The sequence below is a fragment of the Rhamphochromis longiceps genome, linkage group LG1, assembly GCF_057381845.1.
Source record: "Rhamphochromis longiceps isolate RC_006_pf linkage group LG1, R_longiceps_female_GT1.1, whole genome shotgun sequence".
NCBI classification, from domain to species: Eukaryota; Metazoa; Chordata; class Actinopteri; order Cichliformes; family Cichlidae; genus Rhamphochromis; species Rhamphochromis longiceps.
This window is the reverse complement of record NC_140557.1, coordinates 31,098,814-31,114,047: the sequence shown is the minus strand read 5'-3', so window position 1 is coordinate 31,114,047 and position 15,234 is coordinate 31,098,814. Positions and strand designations below refer to the sequence as shown.

At 41.2% G+C, this 15,234-nt stretch overlaps 2 protein-coding genes across 5 annotated transcripts in view; both read right to left on the bottom strand.

Annotated features, from left to right (window-relative positions):
- znf609b (zinc finger protein 609b) overlaps positions 1–2,957 on the bottom strand; it is a 90,197-nt gene extending 87,240 nt beyond the window's left edge. The window contains exon 1 of one of the 4 annotated variants that reach the window (XM_085406001.1): positions 2,517–2,957. The gene's annotated coding sequence lies outside the window, so the exon portion shown is untranslated. Of the gene's footprint in view, positions 1–2,512 lie in introns of all 4 variants that reach the window. The other 3 variants (XM_085405983.1, XM_085405975.1, XM_085405992.1) reach the window with 3 other exon arrangements.
- Positions 2,958–13,874: 10,917 nt separating this feature from the next.
- The window catches only part of trip4 (thyroid hormone receptor interactor 4), an 87,040-nt gene continuing 85,680 nt past the window's right edge, over positions 13,875–15,234 (bottom strand). The window contains exon 13 of the mRNA XM_085405960.1: positions 13,875–14,194. Within this exon, the coding sequence (XP_085262086.1) occupies positions 14,130–14,194 (65 nt within the window). The 3' untranslated portion in view covers positions 13,875–14,129. The remainder of the gene's footprint in view (positions 14,195–15,234) is intronic.

The window sequence follows — 15,234 nt, the reverse complement described above, 5'->3', positions numbered from 1 at the left end:
TCAATACAAAACAAGTCGGTAATAATACGTAGTGACCAAACACTCTTCCAGCAAGCGTAAAAGACCTCAATCATTTATTGGAACCACTAGCAAATTAATGTTAGTCTGGTTAAGGTGATCCTTTTGCTGCCCGCTCTGATATAGGTTATTTGGCTAGTTGCACTGAAAATAATATGAACCGTCACTAAACCTCAGAACGAATGCATTTTATGCTGCCTTGGGTCACGTGCGTGAATTTCTATTGACTTGACATTATTTCACATAAGTCACTTGAAATCATTAAGTCCCGTCAGGCCTTAATGACTGCATACCAAGTCTTAAATGAGGAACTCTTACACCTCTATGCCAAAAAGCTGGTATGAGAAAACCACAGGTCTGCTGCAGACTGGCCTGGACTCAAACAACTTCCAACACGTCCCACATTGCCGAATAGGGAACAAACGCTTCATGCACATTATTCCAAAGTAGCTTAATATTACAGTGCAGAAAAGTGTCTTCAAATGGTGTCCAGAGTTTTCGCGAGACAATGTATCCAACCTGATTTAATAGTAAATGAAGCATTAGCCAGGAATGCCTGAGGCTCTTGAGAAACCAGTGACATGTTTAATGATTTGAGTATTCAGTTACTGTCAACTATAGTAGTTTTGTGTAAACAAATACATTTCATTAACAAAAGAACCACTCATTCGCATTGGTTTCACCTCATTTACGGCTTGGGTGGATGGTACAGTCGATGGCTCAGACAGCATTTCGCTCTTAAAGTAAGAAGATAGTTACTTCTATCACTAAATTTAAATTGTTAAGGCTTCATGGTGGACAAATTGTAGTTTGTTTCATTTCTGTACTTCAATCTCATAACCTATTATTGGAAAATGACATCAGCTTCACCTACTTATCCATCTACCTCGAGTACTCTGTAATAATATCTGAAGTTTGGGGTTCTGCAACCGCTTGCAAATATCTCATTGCGAGATCATCCACCCACGCCAGATATCCTTACACTTAGGCATGCCACATGGAAGACCTTGAGTGTTGTATTGTAAGCACTTAGCGGTTGTGCTTGCAAAAACAGAAATGTGCAATACAAATGACAAATGTCCTCAACAAATCATATTTAATTGACTGCCAGCACTAGGTCATCGTACACATTAAGCAGGATTGTGCAAAGCCTGTGACACGTTTATGTTGCAAGCTTGCACAACAATTAAAACCATGTCTCACTTTTTCCCAATGAACCCATGCTGTTAAAAAAAAAAATAATAAAATTCTGCACACTGGAGCATTTTTGAGATATATATAAATAAAAATACATTTAACACTACTGCAGTCTTGTATCTTGACTAATGAATATGTTGAACACTTTAACCTGCAGCTAAGTACTAGACTGAGACTACTTTGCTAGTCTTTAATGTGGTCCTGTTACAGTCCATGGAGCAGCACAGACCATGGGGTAGAGCACAGGGTTAGCCCACAGTGGTCCTGTTAAAAAGGAAATCTTGTGCTTGAGCTGAATGACTCAATTCACTGAGATGGGACACCCCCAAGAACATGAGCTGACAAAACGTGACTTGTTTAGTTTTTTTAGTTTTAGTTTGGTTTTTTTTTCGGGGGGGGGTTCCATGGAAGTCCTTACCATAGCTACATATTAACATGATCCACCATTTTGTAAAATTTTTAGCTGTAATACAGAGCACTTTGTCTGAAGCCACAACCTGTAACAAGAGTTGTAGCACTTGTTTACACTGCTCTGTGTGTGTGTGTGTGTGTGTGTGTGTGTGTGTGTGTGTGTGTGTGTGTGTGTGTGTGTGTGTGTGTGTGTTAACACCAGTATACGTGTGGTTTCAAACAGATTCACACAGATCCTCACACTCTGCTCTAAATCATCACTAGTAGCACGTTAAAAGATCAGGCTTTCATTTTCATGTCTACTTAAGTGCCCCTCGCAATTCACTAACGAGACCCCCTGGGAGTCCCCGGTACCCAGATTGGGAAACACTGTGGTCACTTCACTGGCGGAATTTGCAGCTTCAAATCTGCCCAGATCCATATTTTATCTCCAAACATGGGGGGGGGGGGGGGGGGGGGGGGGTCGTTTAAAAACAAAAACTATTAGTGAAGTCAGCCAAGTGTATTCTGGGGCTAATAAATATTGCAGTCCCCGAGGGTAACTGTCACGACCCGTGAGCTCAACTTAAAGAATCTGTTAGCAGTGCTTTAACGGTTACGGTACCAGCTTCACTTTCACACGTTAGCTGAAGTTCAAGAAGCAGATAGAGCTAACTTAGCTCGGTGTAATGAGCTAATCTAAGTGTAACGTTAGCTCTCTGGCAGACAAACAATGAGCTCAGAGTGCAGTCAGCCTTGGCTAGCTTGCTTGCTGCTGCATGCTGTGTTGGCTACATAACGTAAAGCTAGCCAGCTTGCCATGCACACAAGGCTAACGTTAAATGGCTAACGACTCGTAGCACTATCAACAATAAGAAGAAAAAAAGAAGAAAAAAAATGTACTTACTTACCGACTTAGCTAGACACTCCTATTCCAAACCGTGGTCTGCCCATGGTGGTGTATGCTCCATAAAAAGAACAAATCAACGGTAATTATGCTTTACTTATAAGAAAACCTCTAAAAAAAATCTGAAGCACCAGAAAGCAGTGGCAGCGCACTCCCCAAGACATCCAACACAAGAGAGGAGGGGAGGCCAGCGATTCACTGGACTTCTGCCATCACACTTCGAGATACCGTCCACAGCGTAAACAGCCGAGTCCCGAGCGCATTTTTATCGGTGCCGTCTCAAGCCAGACACAAGTCCGGTCCTCTCCAGCGACCCTCTGTCAATTATTCCCACAGCAAATAGCTTTCAATCCAGGTTAATTCCTCCGTATTCACCGTCTCTGGATGAGCGCCGTGCTGGTTCTTCGTGTGGGAACTGATACAATGTAGCCAACCAGCAGCAGCGATTAGGAAATCCAGGATAGAGAAGTTCCTCTCGGAATGGACTGGGATACGTCAGGTACAATGCATGGAACTGGATTAACCAGCCTGGACTGTGACTGTGTGTGTGTGTGTGTGTGTGTGTGTGTGTGTGTGTGTGTGTGTGTGTGTGTGTGTGTGTGTGTGTGTGTGTGTGTGTGTGTGTGTGTGTTAGTTTTCAGCGAGCCCCCACTGAATGCGTTGAGTTCTAGCCGCTGCTGTGGTTTTTACACAGAGACAGGGCCATAGCCAGGATTTTAAAAAATACTGAGGTCATAGGTTCAATCTTCTCCTCTCTCAGTTCTTATAATGGAGTAAGGCTTCTTTAAGCTATCTATAAATAATACTGCTTTCCTATAAATAACACCGATTTCAGATTTATTGTTAAATGTAGGACAGAGCACAATTACCAAATGCAACTAGCAGCCCAAAACATCAAAATGTTAAATGCAGCCTTCCATGATCCAGAAAAGACACCAATAATCCTCCATAAATTGTCTGTAGTTTACTCACTTAAGTGACTCTTCATTTTTTTTTAAAATGATGTGATTTGACATTAAAAATATTTTAAATAATGCCTTCACATAAAAGTGTCTAAAACATTAGAAAATACCAAACAGTAGACAATAGACCACTTTTTTGCTACATTACAGTTCAGGGATAGAAATGCTAATAATCTGATGATGATGATTTGTTGATGACTGTGTGATAATGGGAAGTCAGACATAAATTGTCTGGCCTTCATCATGTGTTTATAAGACACAACTAATGATATTGTCAGTACACTCCGAAAAATATGCCAGTTACTCTTGGCCTATCAAAAGGTCAACATCATAGGTATATTTTTAAATCAGTCGTGTGACAGGACTCTAGCTCCCCTTACTGCTTCCATAGGAATTAAGAGGGTCAGTCTCAAACAAGTACTGCCAATCAAATGTACTTGAAGTAATCATCAGCAAATCCGACTGCCTCTTTTAGCAGTTTGCTGGTCTGAGGGGTTCAGGTGTGTGTAGATACGATTTTCTAAGTAGTATGACGTCCTAGCAAATTCATCACAAGGTCAGACCCTACAATGCTCAGGGAAATTGTAAAAACGGGGGAGGGGGATCCAGGTGGTACATTTTAGCCTCTAGAGACCTCAGTTAGCATGTTAAATGTGTAAAACATGTTTCAAACAGTATCCAGACCAGAGTTTTTCAGTAATGAACAGCGGCATATTTAGCAAATACCAAATCAACAGAAACACCTCATACTAACTGTCAAACACATGGCGAAAACAAGCCCACAAACTCAGTGAATTAAAGGGACATTGTAGAGAAAAATGGACCAAACTTTCTTGACAACAATATGAGACACTGATTAAGTAGTTCAAAAAATTATTACTTCAAGATTTTGCTGGTAAACGTTGTTCTAAAAACTACTAAATCACACTTAGCCTGTTAAAGAGTAATAACACACATACACATACCAACACTTATTAACGGAGCTTGGAGTGACCATGTAAAAAAAACTGAATTAATTGTGTATAAAAAATTCATTAGGGAATTAGTAATTATTATTATTAGGCAGTCACATATGGATTCATCACCGTGTAATAAGCCATCAGATCTGCAGGGGGGAAACTGATAAATGGTTTTTAGAGTAATCCTGGTCTGCCCTGGAATGTTACATGTTTAAAAAGTGCAGTATTGTTCATATTTTCCCTACCAGCCTTTTCCAGAAGGAAAGTGGCTGAACAGTTCAGTGGAGCGGTCTACCTGATGAACTAAAGAGCTTACCTAAAACAATAAAGCAGGTGTTACTCTGGAGTCTGGACAGGGGTAAACACTGACCAAAGGGATTTGTCACAACCTGGCAACCCAAATGTTCACGTAACTGGCTTATAAATGATCAAATACACTTAGTATGTGACTTATTCAACCTGTACAAGCCCATAGGGATGTTTTGTCGTTAGAAAGTGGCAGCACTGACGCATCATGATGAATGTACTCTAACTCGGTTTTAAAAAAGGGGAACCAAATGTGCATTTTGTTGAATGACAACACTTTTAAATCTGTAAAAACTGTGATTCTACACAAGAAAGCAACACGGAGGCAAAAACTTGATCTTCACGCTTGAGGCAAATTGGACATGTTACCTTAGTGACTGCCAGCTGGGTTCAGATTTTGCTGAAGTGAATCTATAACAACAACTGACGGGGAGTTTCTCAGAAAACATTAAGCTGGCAAAGGAAAAGATTCCAACAATAAGACCCTTGGACATGTCATGAATCCAGTTCTCCCAGCTCCACGGATAACCTTTCATGTGTACCAGCTTCAAACACCATGAAGGCTTTAAGTCGTTGTCTCGCTCAGTGCTGGTTTCCCAGGCAACAAGAATATGATAATGTTGCCTTTGACATGACAGAAGGAATCATCTCGCTAACAAACAGAGACAACAGGCACAGGGAGGGCTCGGAGAGAGGCAGGGGAGGGGGCTGAATTAATGGACTCATTTTCACACAGAGGGAAACACAGCGGCAGCAGCTACTTACCATCCTCCATCTTTCTCTATTGCCTCCAATGCATTCCTGCTGGCAGGCACACTCTTGCTCTCCCGAGGGAACAGCCAGCCTCCATTGGAAAGCTAAATAACAGTCAGTGGCCAGTGGGGACCGGAGGGGGACAGCTTTCTGATGAAGGCTGCCCTTCAAGGCTGTATGGCTCCAAACCAAGTGCTCTCGCTGCTTAGCGTCACACCAGCTAAAACCTGAAATGAACAAGCTGTGTGGACGCCATGTGTTTTCCATCAGTGAAGAGGGGTTAATCAGCCAGCCATGTGGAATCACAGAGGGGCTGGCTTGATTCATGTGATCATCTTTCCATTACTCTATAAAAGAAACTGTAAAGCCCCAAAGCCCATCTGTAAGAAACTTGTTCTTTAGCACATGTTTGAAAATCCATATCAGCTAACAGCCTTGTTGAAGAAACTGATGCAACAGAATAAAATGACATGAAATAACACAGTCACAGAAAATAAAAATGTATCGTCCTTACCTAGATTAAAAAGGCAAAGCCTACTGAATGGACTGTTTTTGTCATACACATTAATGCTTTCACATTTTAGTCCTCACTTTGCTCCAGACTGAAATGTCCCATCATTAATGTTTGTGCTAACAATACATCTTTTAAATTGCAAGGTATCTCAGCTTAATGTTTTTTACATAACATCTTGTGTTTTGAACAGATTAAGTCTAAATGTAAAGATACAAATGTGACATGTACTGTTAAGACTGCTGATTTAATCTTGTTACATTTACATCTGCTCAGATTGATTTTTTTTTTCTAGTGCATGACATTAACTTGTTTATTGTTTTCTTTGACTGAAATGTTACAAGAATCTGTTACATGCAGGCATTCGTTCCCCCCTTGAGAATGAAGGGTAATAACCTTGTTTCTCAGCGCCATCATTGTTGAAATCTTTCATTTGGTTTACAATTAAATTCCTCACGAAACCATTACAATCCCATCGTCTTTGACTGTACTTTGTGTTTAGTACCACTTAAAAAATATTAGCACCAAATGAAAATGGCGATGGCGGGAATGGTGAGAGTTTTTATTAATCCAAGTCAATTCAGTTTTATTTAGATAGCACCAATCACAACACCAGTCACCTCAAAGCTCTTTATATTCCAACAATAATAGAGAAAGTGCTTTAAACAGGACCCAGGCTCAGGGAGGGACAGCAATCTGCTGCGTCCATCAGCACACCAGCTTCTTCTTTGAGGATATTAGCCCCACAAAGGTCGGAGATTGGGTCTAGTGTAAAAATGGCTGTAATTAGCCATAGGCAAGACTACAAAAAAGTGCTCTAGTCCACAGTTTTATGCCTCTAAGTGTATGCATAATATTTTCTCTATCTGTACCCATATAAACTATATGGACAAAAGCATGTTACACCTACAGGATCTGCTCCCGTCATAGTAACCAGTGCCATGAAGCTCCCAGTGCACAGTTTTTGTGCTGATGTTAATGACATTTGAAACCCTGCACTTACTGAGTCACCAGAGTATTAGTGACTTTTATGTACAATGGGCCTTAGCAGTTGGTGACCCCGCTCTGTAACCCTACATGATGTGCCACTTTGTGTCCGAGTTCCTGTGGTTCCTAAACACTTCCGGTATGGAATTACACCACTTACAGCTGATGGTGGAACATCGACAAGTGAAGAAATGTTACAAATTGACTTGCTGTAATGGTGATATCCTATTACAGCACCATCTTCCAACTCAGCGAGCTCTTTAGAACCATCCATTCTTTCTGTCTGTGTAGGCGCTTGGTCATCCAGGTCGTGGTAGCCTTCACAGCTTGGAAAAGGAGGAATCCAAGAGGCTTTTTCAGTCCCGTGTAATAAACCTCTAGAGGAGGCTGTCTTCTTTGGAGGTGGTCCTGAGGGTCGTTAACCTACTATTGATCTTGTGAGTAGTCACGTAAGCTGAGGTGTCAAAAAAGCCGTGGGTCATCCCCATCACCCGGGCAGACAGGTGAAACCTCTGTTAGACCTTACCCCACCCCACTATCACGTAAACTATTGAGGTTACCTGAGGCAAGGTGTGAATGGGGGTTGAAACCCCTGGGAAGGGATTTCAGGACTGCATTGCAGGTGGCTCATAGCTGATGTCGTAAGCCGACACCTCTGTTTAATGATGGTCGTTCACGGTGGACATAGATGGTCTCCTTTACTCCTCTTTCAAACCTTCTGTCTTCTCAGTCCAAAACGGGCGTCCTTGAAAGACTGACCTTTGTCCTTAAGGTGCCTTCTATGCTAACTTTACATATAAACAAACTATATTTCGACACCTTACTTTATAAATACGCTGTACTTTTCAAGGGGCAGGCTGTATTATGGAGCTTTCCCTTTTACATCTTTATTTAATATTAATTATATTGATGTGCAGGGTGGATATTGTGTTATTAATCTTTTGTACAATCCAAATATGAAAAAGGACTCTCAGTCTCACCAAGTTACATGAAAAAATAAACGCCATCACATTTTGCGGACTTGTGTGACCTTATGTAAATCTAACTTTATATTTTTTCTTTCACAGTTCAAACATAACTTTTAAAGGACTGCACAGGAAAGGAATGTTTCTTTTCCTCTGTAATACCACTATTACAGTATTACTATAACAACACAAGATGGGGAAATATAGTTTGTTTTTCAGCAAAACTACCAAGAAATTTGGCAGTACTTAAAATTATTTACAGTATAATCATTTCTTTGTTTCCTGTAAAACTTGTGAAACTCTTTTTCTAGTTTACCTACCTTTAAGTGTTTGTAGGTAAATATATTTACTTTCTTATTTCACATAAAGTACATTGAAATGCCATTGAATTACAGGGTAATTATGCTTTTAGTTGGGGGCTGTATTATAAAGTGTTACAGCGTTATGTACACTCCTCTTTTTCACAGGAAGCAGTGAATGAGCGAACCCCGCGTTGCGAGAGAATGAGACGGACAGAAGATGAGTTGCAGTTGTTGGGATTTGATGACCTGACTTGTCTGGTCGTAGCCATCAGCGAAGGTCGTGTAATGGATTGGAGTCATGCAGACAACAAAGTACATTAAGACGAGGAGAAATCACCCTTGTTGAATATAAGGTCACTTAAGAGCCAAGAATTAATCAACATAATGAACATAGACGTCAGTAAAGTAATATGGGATATATTATGCTGGGGAGATTATTTTAAAGCAAAGTTGTAAGACCAATCTGCTTCCTAGACTAATCTCAGGTCAAATACGTGACCTAAATAATGCATAAAAAGGCTCAATCAAAGGAAACTGTGGGGTGGGGGTTCAGACTGTTAAAGATGTACTCTTTTGTCTAGATTGCGCTCATAGCAACGCACCCCTCCTCTGACAAGCAAAATGAGATCAAGCATGAAAGCAATGACATCTTTTACTGCATGTTCTAAATTTGTATGAAGCATCTAATTTGGGACAAACTTGGGGTTTGACCCAATTAGTCAAACAGAAATCATACCACAGTCATGAGGCATTTGCAAAAGACATCTTTGCATGTAAGAGACTGAGAACAAAAGCTTTATTGTCAGTTTGGTGATTAGAAGACAGTCGATTTTTTTCCCCCCCTTCCTAAAAGTTTTAATCTTTCGTGTCCTCAAATGGCAGCAGTTTTCTCACACATCTGCAACTCTTTATACAAACAAGCTGTTGGCAAAAAAAGTGTTTGTATTTATTGTCTATCATATAGCAATATGCAAATAGTTAATCCAGAGTAATCATGTTATGTATCTGTTACAGTGCTTGCTCCTGAGAAAACAGAAGCCTGGAAGGGACTATTTTACATATTCAAGAGTCTAAGGCTTTACAAATCACTATGTTCAGAGATTTAATCCTTCTGACAGAGGAGGCCATGAAGACAGACGGTCTACAGTAATGTCTACAGTGTGGCATTATGTGAATTAATAAGACCCGAAAGCTGTGAAGACTTCTTGGTGGGGGATTCTGTAGGTGGGCATTTTATTCTGATTTAAAGACCCCAGAGTCTGTTTAGTTTGGAGTTTTGGAGCAATTTCCCTCGGCGCTTCTGTCGGATTGACTTTGAGAAAAATCAACATGGCCATAATTTTAAGTATCACCTACTCCATTTGTGTCACTACAGATACCATCTCATTCAGGAGCACAGCAAGGTCAAAGGTCAGGGATTAAATTGACCTCTTATCAGTGGATCTTTAGAAATGGCCAGCAATTGAAAGCCGTTTGTGATGGGAAATCCATTTTTAATTGAACTGATGCAACTGCACTCCCTTTGTGAATCCTGGAAGTCAGGTCAGCAGGCTTTCGGAATCTGAGATAGTTTCTTTTATTTATTTATTTCTCCGATCAGGATTATTTGTGGAGAAGGTAATTTATAGATCTGATATGAACATTTACGGTGGCCCATCTTTTAAGGTGCAAGCAGGTCATAGCTCTTCTTGAGCTGTGGTCACATAAAGAGATCCACTTCTTATCGCTCCCACTGTGTGTATTTCTCACTGCCCTTGAGGGAATATAAGCTTTCAAAAGACTCATGCGCCTTCCCTCCTCCAATGGGGCCCAACCTTAGATCTGTGGACTATGTAGATTCTACACTGAATGGAAAAGATAGCAATTGTGCTCTTTTAGTTTATGCATCAACATCAGTTGTGATGAAGGAATGGGATTTCATGCAACAACAAAAAAAGCTGTGAGGACTGTGAACAAGTGGGTATGAGCTATAGAAATTAATAGTGCAGCAGTTTGGGAAATGCCAAGAGTTAAATGAGAAGTTCAGTGGCTGCACAGTAAATACGATGCTACAGCTGAGTTGGCTTAGTGGAGCTGGAAACACCTAGCTAAACTCCCTCCAAACATAATTCCCCTACCATCAAATGTGCTAAATTAAGCTTACAGATCTATCTTCAAGTGGCATCTGGCTTCTCAAGTCACACACAAACCATTTGAAAGTCCTGATGGCTTGAGATGAAAACACCGTCTTAAATCCCAGGATGTTTTTGAAGTAACGAGCGACCATTGCGTCAGATTTTGCGGTCAAGCTGTCTTAAATGAGCAAATATTGACCCACTCATTCCTCAAAATTTCCTTTTGTACAACCACCATGGCTTGACAGGCAGCGATCCATGACAGATTATGAGATGGATGAGCCATAAGCTGTTACCGGGTTTGTATTGTTCCCCAGCCTGCCACCACCTCTTCTGAAGTGCTGCGAAGCACTAATTCCTCTTCCAGGCCTGTGGGGATGGGGGTGGCGGTGGAGGATGGGACCCTGTGCCCTCAGACCAATCAGTCTCTCAGCAAGCACACAAAGGTCCTGCTGCTTCTACAACTGGAAACTTGGCTCGACGGTGAGGAGGGCATGCTGTTGGAAAGGAGTCAATTACATTTCTTTTCATTTAGAAAATTCAGTTGGGCATCATTTCAGCCCTAATGACAAATATCCTATTTATGTCTAATTTAATTTATAACTTCAGCTAAACGGATCAAAGTTGGAGGGTGGCAGGAATTGTACTTGGAGTTCCTGCTTCTGAAACAGGTGGTGCTCAAAATTGGATGATGCCATGCTTGTTATATTGCTTCATCTACTCTGATTAGTTCCTCTCCCTTGTTCACCAGCAGAATTAACAGCAGGGTGGTTGGTGTGTGATGAAGAAGCTGAATCACTGACATTATGTTACTTTGAAAACAAAATAATTTCACAAAAACTACCAGAGACAAAATGATTAACTCCCCTGATGCTAACAGTCATTTGTGTATCCTCTTAGCTAGGAAACAACCACAAGGATACGCATGTGTGACAAAAGTCAGACACACATCTCCTGTGCAATCCCAGCCCGTTCTTATTTGGCGAATCGCTCAATCTCCTCCAAATTCAGTGGTCTGGTATGAACCTGTGTCTTTGACAGTCCGGTCAATAACATTCACTTTGGTTTTCTGGTGGTAGCTCTTGACCAGGAGTGACACATGTTGGGGGTCAGTGTCGTGTTGGAAGACAAAGCGACAACACAGACACAGTTTTGTTGCTGAAACTTGTGGTTTTCTTTCAGAATCTCACATATCCTTCTTTATTCATGATTCCTTCCACCTTGATGAGATTCCCAGTTCCAGATGCACTGAAACACCCCCACATCATAACACCCCCACCACGTTTCGCTTCGATGATGCTCTTTGCATTGTTCACCGCTCCCTTTTTATTTCAAACACAAACAGCCTCTCTGTGGCAAAACAGCTCTAGTGTCGTCTCATCTGACCAAAGGATGAGCTTCCAGTACGCAAAATCTTTCTCCAGGTTGTCCTCAGCATACTTGTATTTTGAATTATGTTCAAGTTGCTTGAGGGGGTCTCTTCTGTAGAAGTTTTTCTTGGTATGCAACCTCACAGTTCAGTCCCGTTCAGGGTTCTGGGGTATCATTAGTTTTTTTTTTTTTATCAAGGATCTTTGAAACTTTTTGCTTCTGTCTGGTTTTGTCTGTTCTTTGAATTTCTTGATGATACTTTTCTCCAGTTCTTGACACCCCCCCCCCCCCACCCCCACTCACTAAAATAGTTTTGTGATTGTGTGGAAATAGAAATAAGTCACGCTTTCTAGAGAAAACTAGCATGTTTAGAAATGCTTTGAGAAAAAACACTTTACAGACACTTTAAAATCCGGATGATTTGCTGCCAGCACTTTCATCTGTTGCAGTTCACCGTGGCTCCGACTTCGTGTCAGGTTTACTATATAAAATGGATCACCTCGAGCATTTCCTCCACACATCGCATCATCTTTTGTGCACGAAAGACCAACAGCATATGATCTCATGGTGTTTATCTAAAGAGGCTTAGTAAAAACTGCATGCGCTTAATTGTGCAGCGTAGCAGCACAGAGCCCTTGTTTATGTGAACTTGGATGTCTGTTCTCATCCGAAGAAATGTCCCCGATCCCGAAGACAGAAGAAAAGGCCACCCACAGGGCAAGTAGCTGTCATCGTTGATTCACTGCAGGATGAATATAGTAAATTCTTAAGCAACCTCTCTTGAAAAAACACCTATTGAGAAACTTTACAAAAGAGGCCTCTTACATTCTCCGGGTGGGAGATTACTGGGAGGGTTGGTGCAATTATGCCTCCTCGTTCTGAATGAAGTGGAGCAGAGAGTTGTAGCTAATCTGCAACTCAAACAAGAGTAAATCTAAGCTAATCAACGGAGAATTACAATGCCAGGCACAGGCGAAAACATAACAACTCGGGATGGGTGTGTGTGTGTGTTGGTGATTCATGCTATGCTTTTCACGGTGAAATACGCCCCAGGGCAAGAAACAGCTTAGTCAAAGAGCCACTCAACACATTTGCAAGGAAGTAAACACGCAGCAGCTCAAGAGCAGGTAGAAATGTGCATGTCAGAAATATCAATCAGAGCCTGTCACAGCAGCACTTAATAACAGAGGTGTCAAAGACTTTATGTGTGCCTGAATATAAACTCAACAAATGATTTCAGTGGTAGTTGTCTGAGCATGCAGGTCTGGAAGGCTCGCTGGAGATTTGGTGTTTTTCTTTTTTAAAGCAAGAGAAGATGTGCGACGGACCAGATCCACGAGAAATTCTTACCTTTATCGTTCAATCAACTGAAAAGGAAAAAAAAAAAGGTGTTGACTTTGGGGAAAAATCTTTAAAAACTAGTTTAAAGTCGTGTGGTGAGCTGGGAGCACAGACACAGGCCAGCTAATCTGTGGTGTTATGACTGAAAATACCCCTGCTTCCAAGGGTTTTCCTCCATGCGGGCATGTTGCTGCAGGTACGGCAGAGGAGACGAAATACCATCCGAGCAGCTGAATGAGTTGCCGAGTCTGAGGGCTTATCAGACGGCGGTTTAGGGTTGAGGAGGGACTCTGAAAGGTTATCGCGGCAGCAATAACTCTCTCTGTGCATTTAAAGACTGCGGGGGAAACAAAGTAACTGACACAATGCTCAAGTTTACAGCGCGTGGACCAGCTGTATATTTGATTAGTCTAATCAGTGTGTTGCTGGGTGATGTTAGATCACGCTGCAGGAACATGATCAATTTTTCTGCCTTTCCTCCTGCTGTGCCAATGAAACGGCTTCATTGAAATTAATGAGAGGGCTCTGTGTATGTGTGTTTTTTTTAACACTGCTATTGTTGGTCTAGATGAGGCTTTAGGTGTGAGAAGGGTAATGACAGGCTTGCTTCTGTTGAGAAGAGATGAACCGCATTTCTCCTGTGGTTATTATGCTCTCAACTAAAAATAAAGCTGAACTCATTTTTCCCCTGTCACCTCATTTAACCAGACAGGTTAATAAAAACATTAAAAAAAGAAAATGATCTCTTGCACCCTGAGAAAATGGCATCATTGAAACATTTCAAAAGAGTCTTTTTCCATTTTGCCAAACGCGTTCTTTAATTAAAACAAGAAAGAAAATTATTTATGCATTCACAAAAGTTGTAATCGTACAATTTTGTATTCTATACAATTAACCAGGATTGATTAATTAAATACAAATACCAGGAATTCAAAACAAAGACCAAACTGATACTAATAATATGTCAGCTCTGGAAACTCCTGGCAAAAATAGCGGTGGGGGGAAAGAAGTTGGTTTTTTTGTCCTCTTCAGCTTCTCCTTTACAGTCAATCTGCAGCTGATGGGACCAGTCCCTTCTTGGCACCCTGGTGGTAGTGGCTCTCCAGTTTCCCTGTGAGAAAAAAATGGGGGTGAAAGGGAAGGGTGGGAGTGGAGAAAAGAGGAAGGGATGAATCAAAACACCATCAAAGGGACAGGGTGACCTTTCTGAGAGCTCAAGGCCTGCTGATTACAGGCGGACTCGGGTAGATGCACAAAGACAAGCCGAGAGAGAGACGGAGACAGTGAGATGATGAGGAAAAAAGACCAGGGAGACCTTTTATTCACTGACAAAGAGAGATTAGCCCACAGCCTTTTAATATACATATACAGCCCTGATTTGGATTCAGTATAATTCAACAGCAACGATGGCTAAACACACAAAGCTGATAAAAAGGAGTACGTGTATGGATCTAACACTACCTGAAATGTAAAGGAGTTTCCTATAATCCTCTCTTTCACAACCACAGTGCATTTAAAATGAACCAGTCACGCTTTAATTCAATTGGTTTAATATAAACATTGTAATAACTGTTTAGAATTAAAGCCACTTTGTATAGTCTCATAATTTTTAAAGGCTCATTGGACAGTTAAACCCTGTGTAGGTTAAAGATCAAGATCGGCCCTCTTGACAGAAATCGTCACAACGCTAAAAAACAAAAAACAATTAAAAAACAAGCAGAAAACTTCTGGAGTTTCCAAACGATCAGGTGAACAGAAGAAGGTACTTTCAGCTCTGCTCCATTATTTTCCAAGCGGTCGCCATAGTGGATGAGCATCTGGATGTATAACAGAGATTTTTTTTTTTTTAAGCACTGGATGTCTTTCCTGATGCAACCCTAACATTTATATGGTCTTGATCACACTAGCTTGTTTGTGTCTCCTCCTGGTCTCAAAGTGGGGATCTTTCGAATGTAAAGTGAAAAGTTGAGGCTCACTAGAGCGCAAAACCACTGGTGTGCATGGTCATATTACTGGTTCCTCAGTTAAGAAAACCTCCTTCACATCACACGTCAGAAAGAGAAGAAGCGATTCGTATCATTGCCCTGGTGTACAATCATGACGAGGCGTCAGGATGTAAATACTGAGGGTTCACCTCAATATGCACAGCTC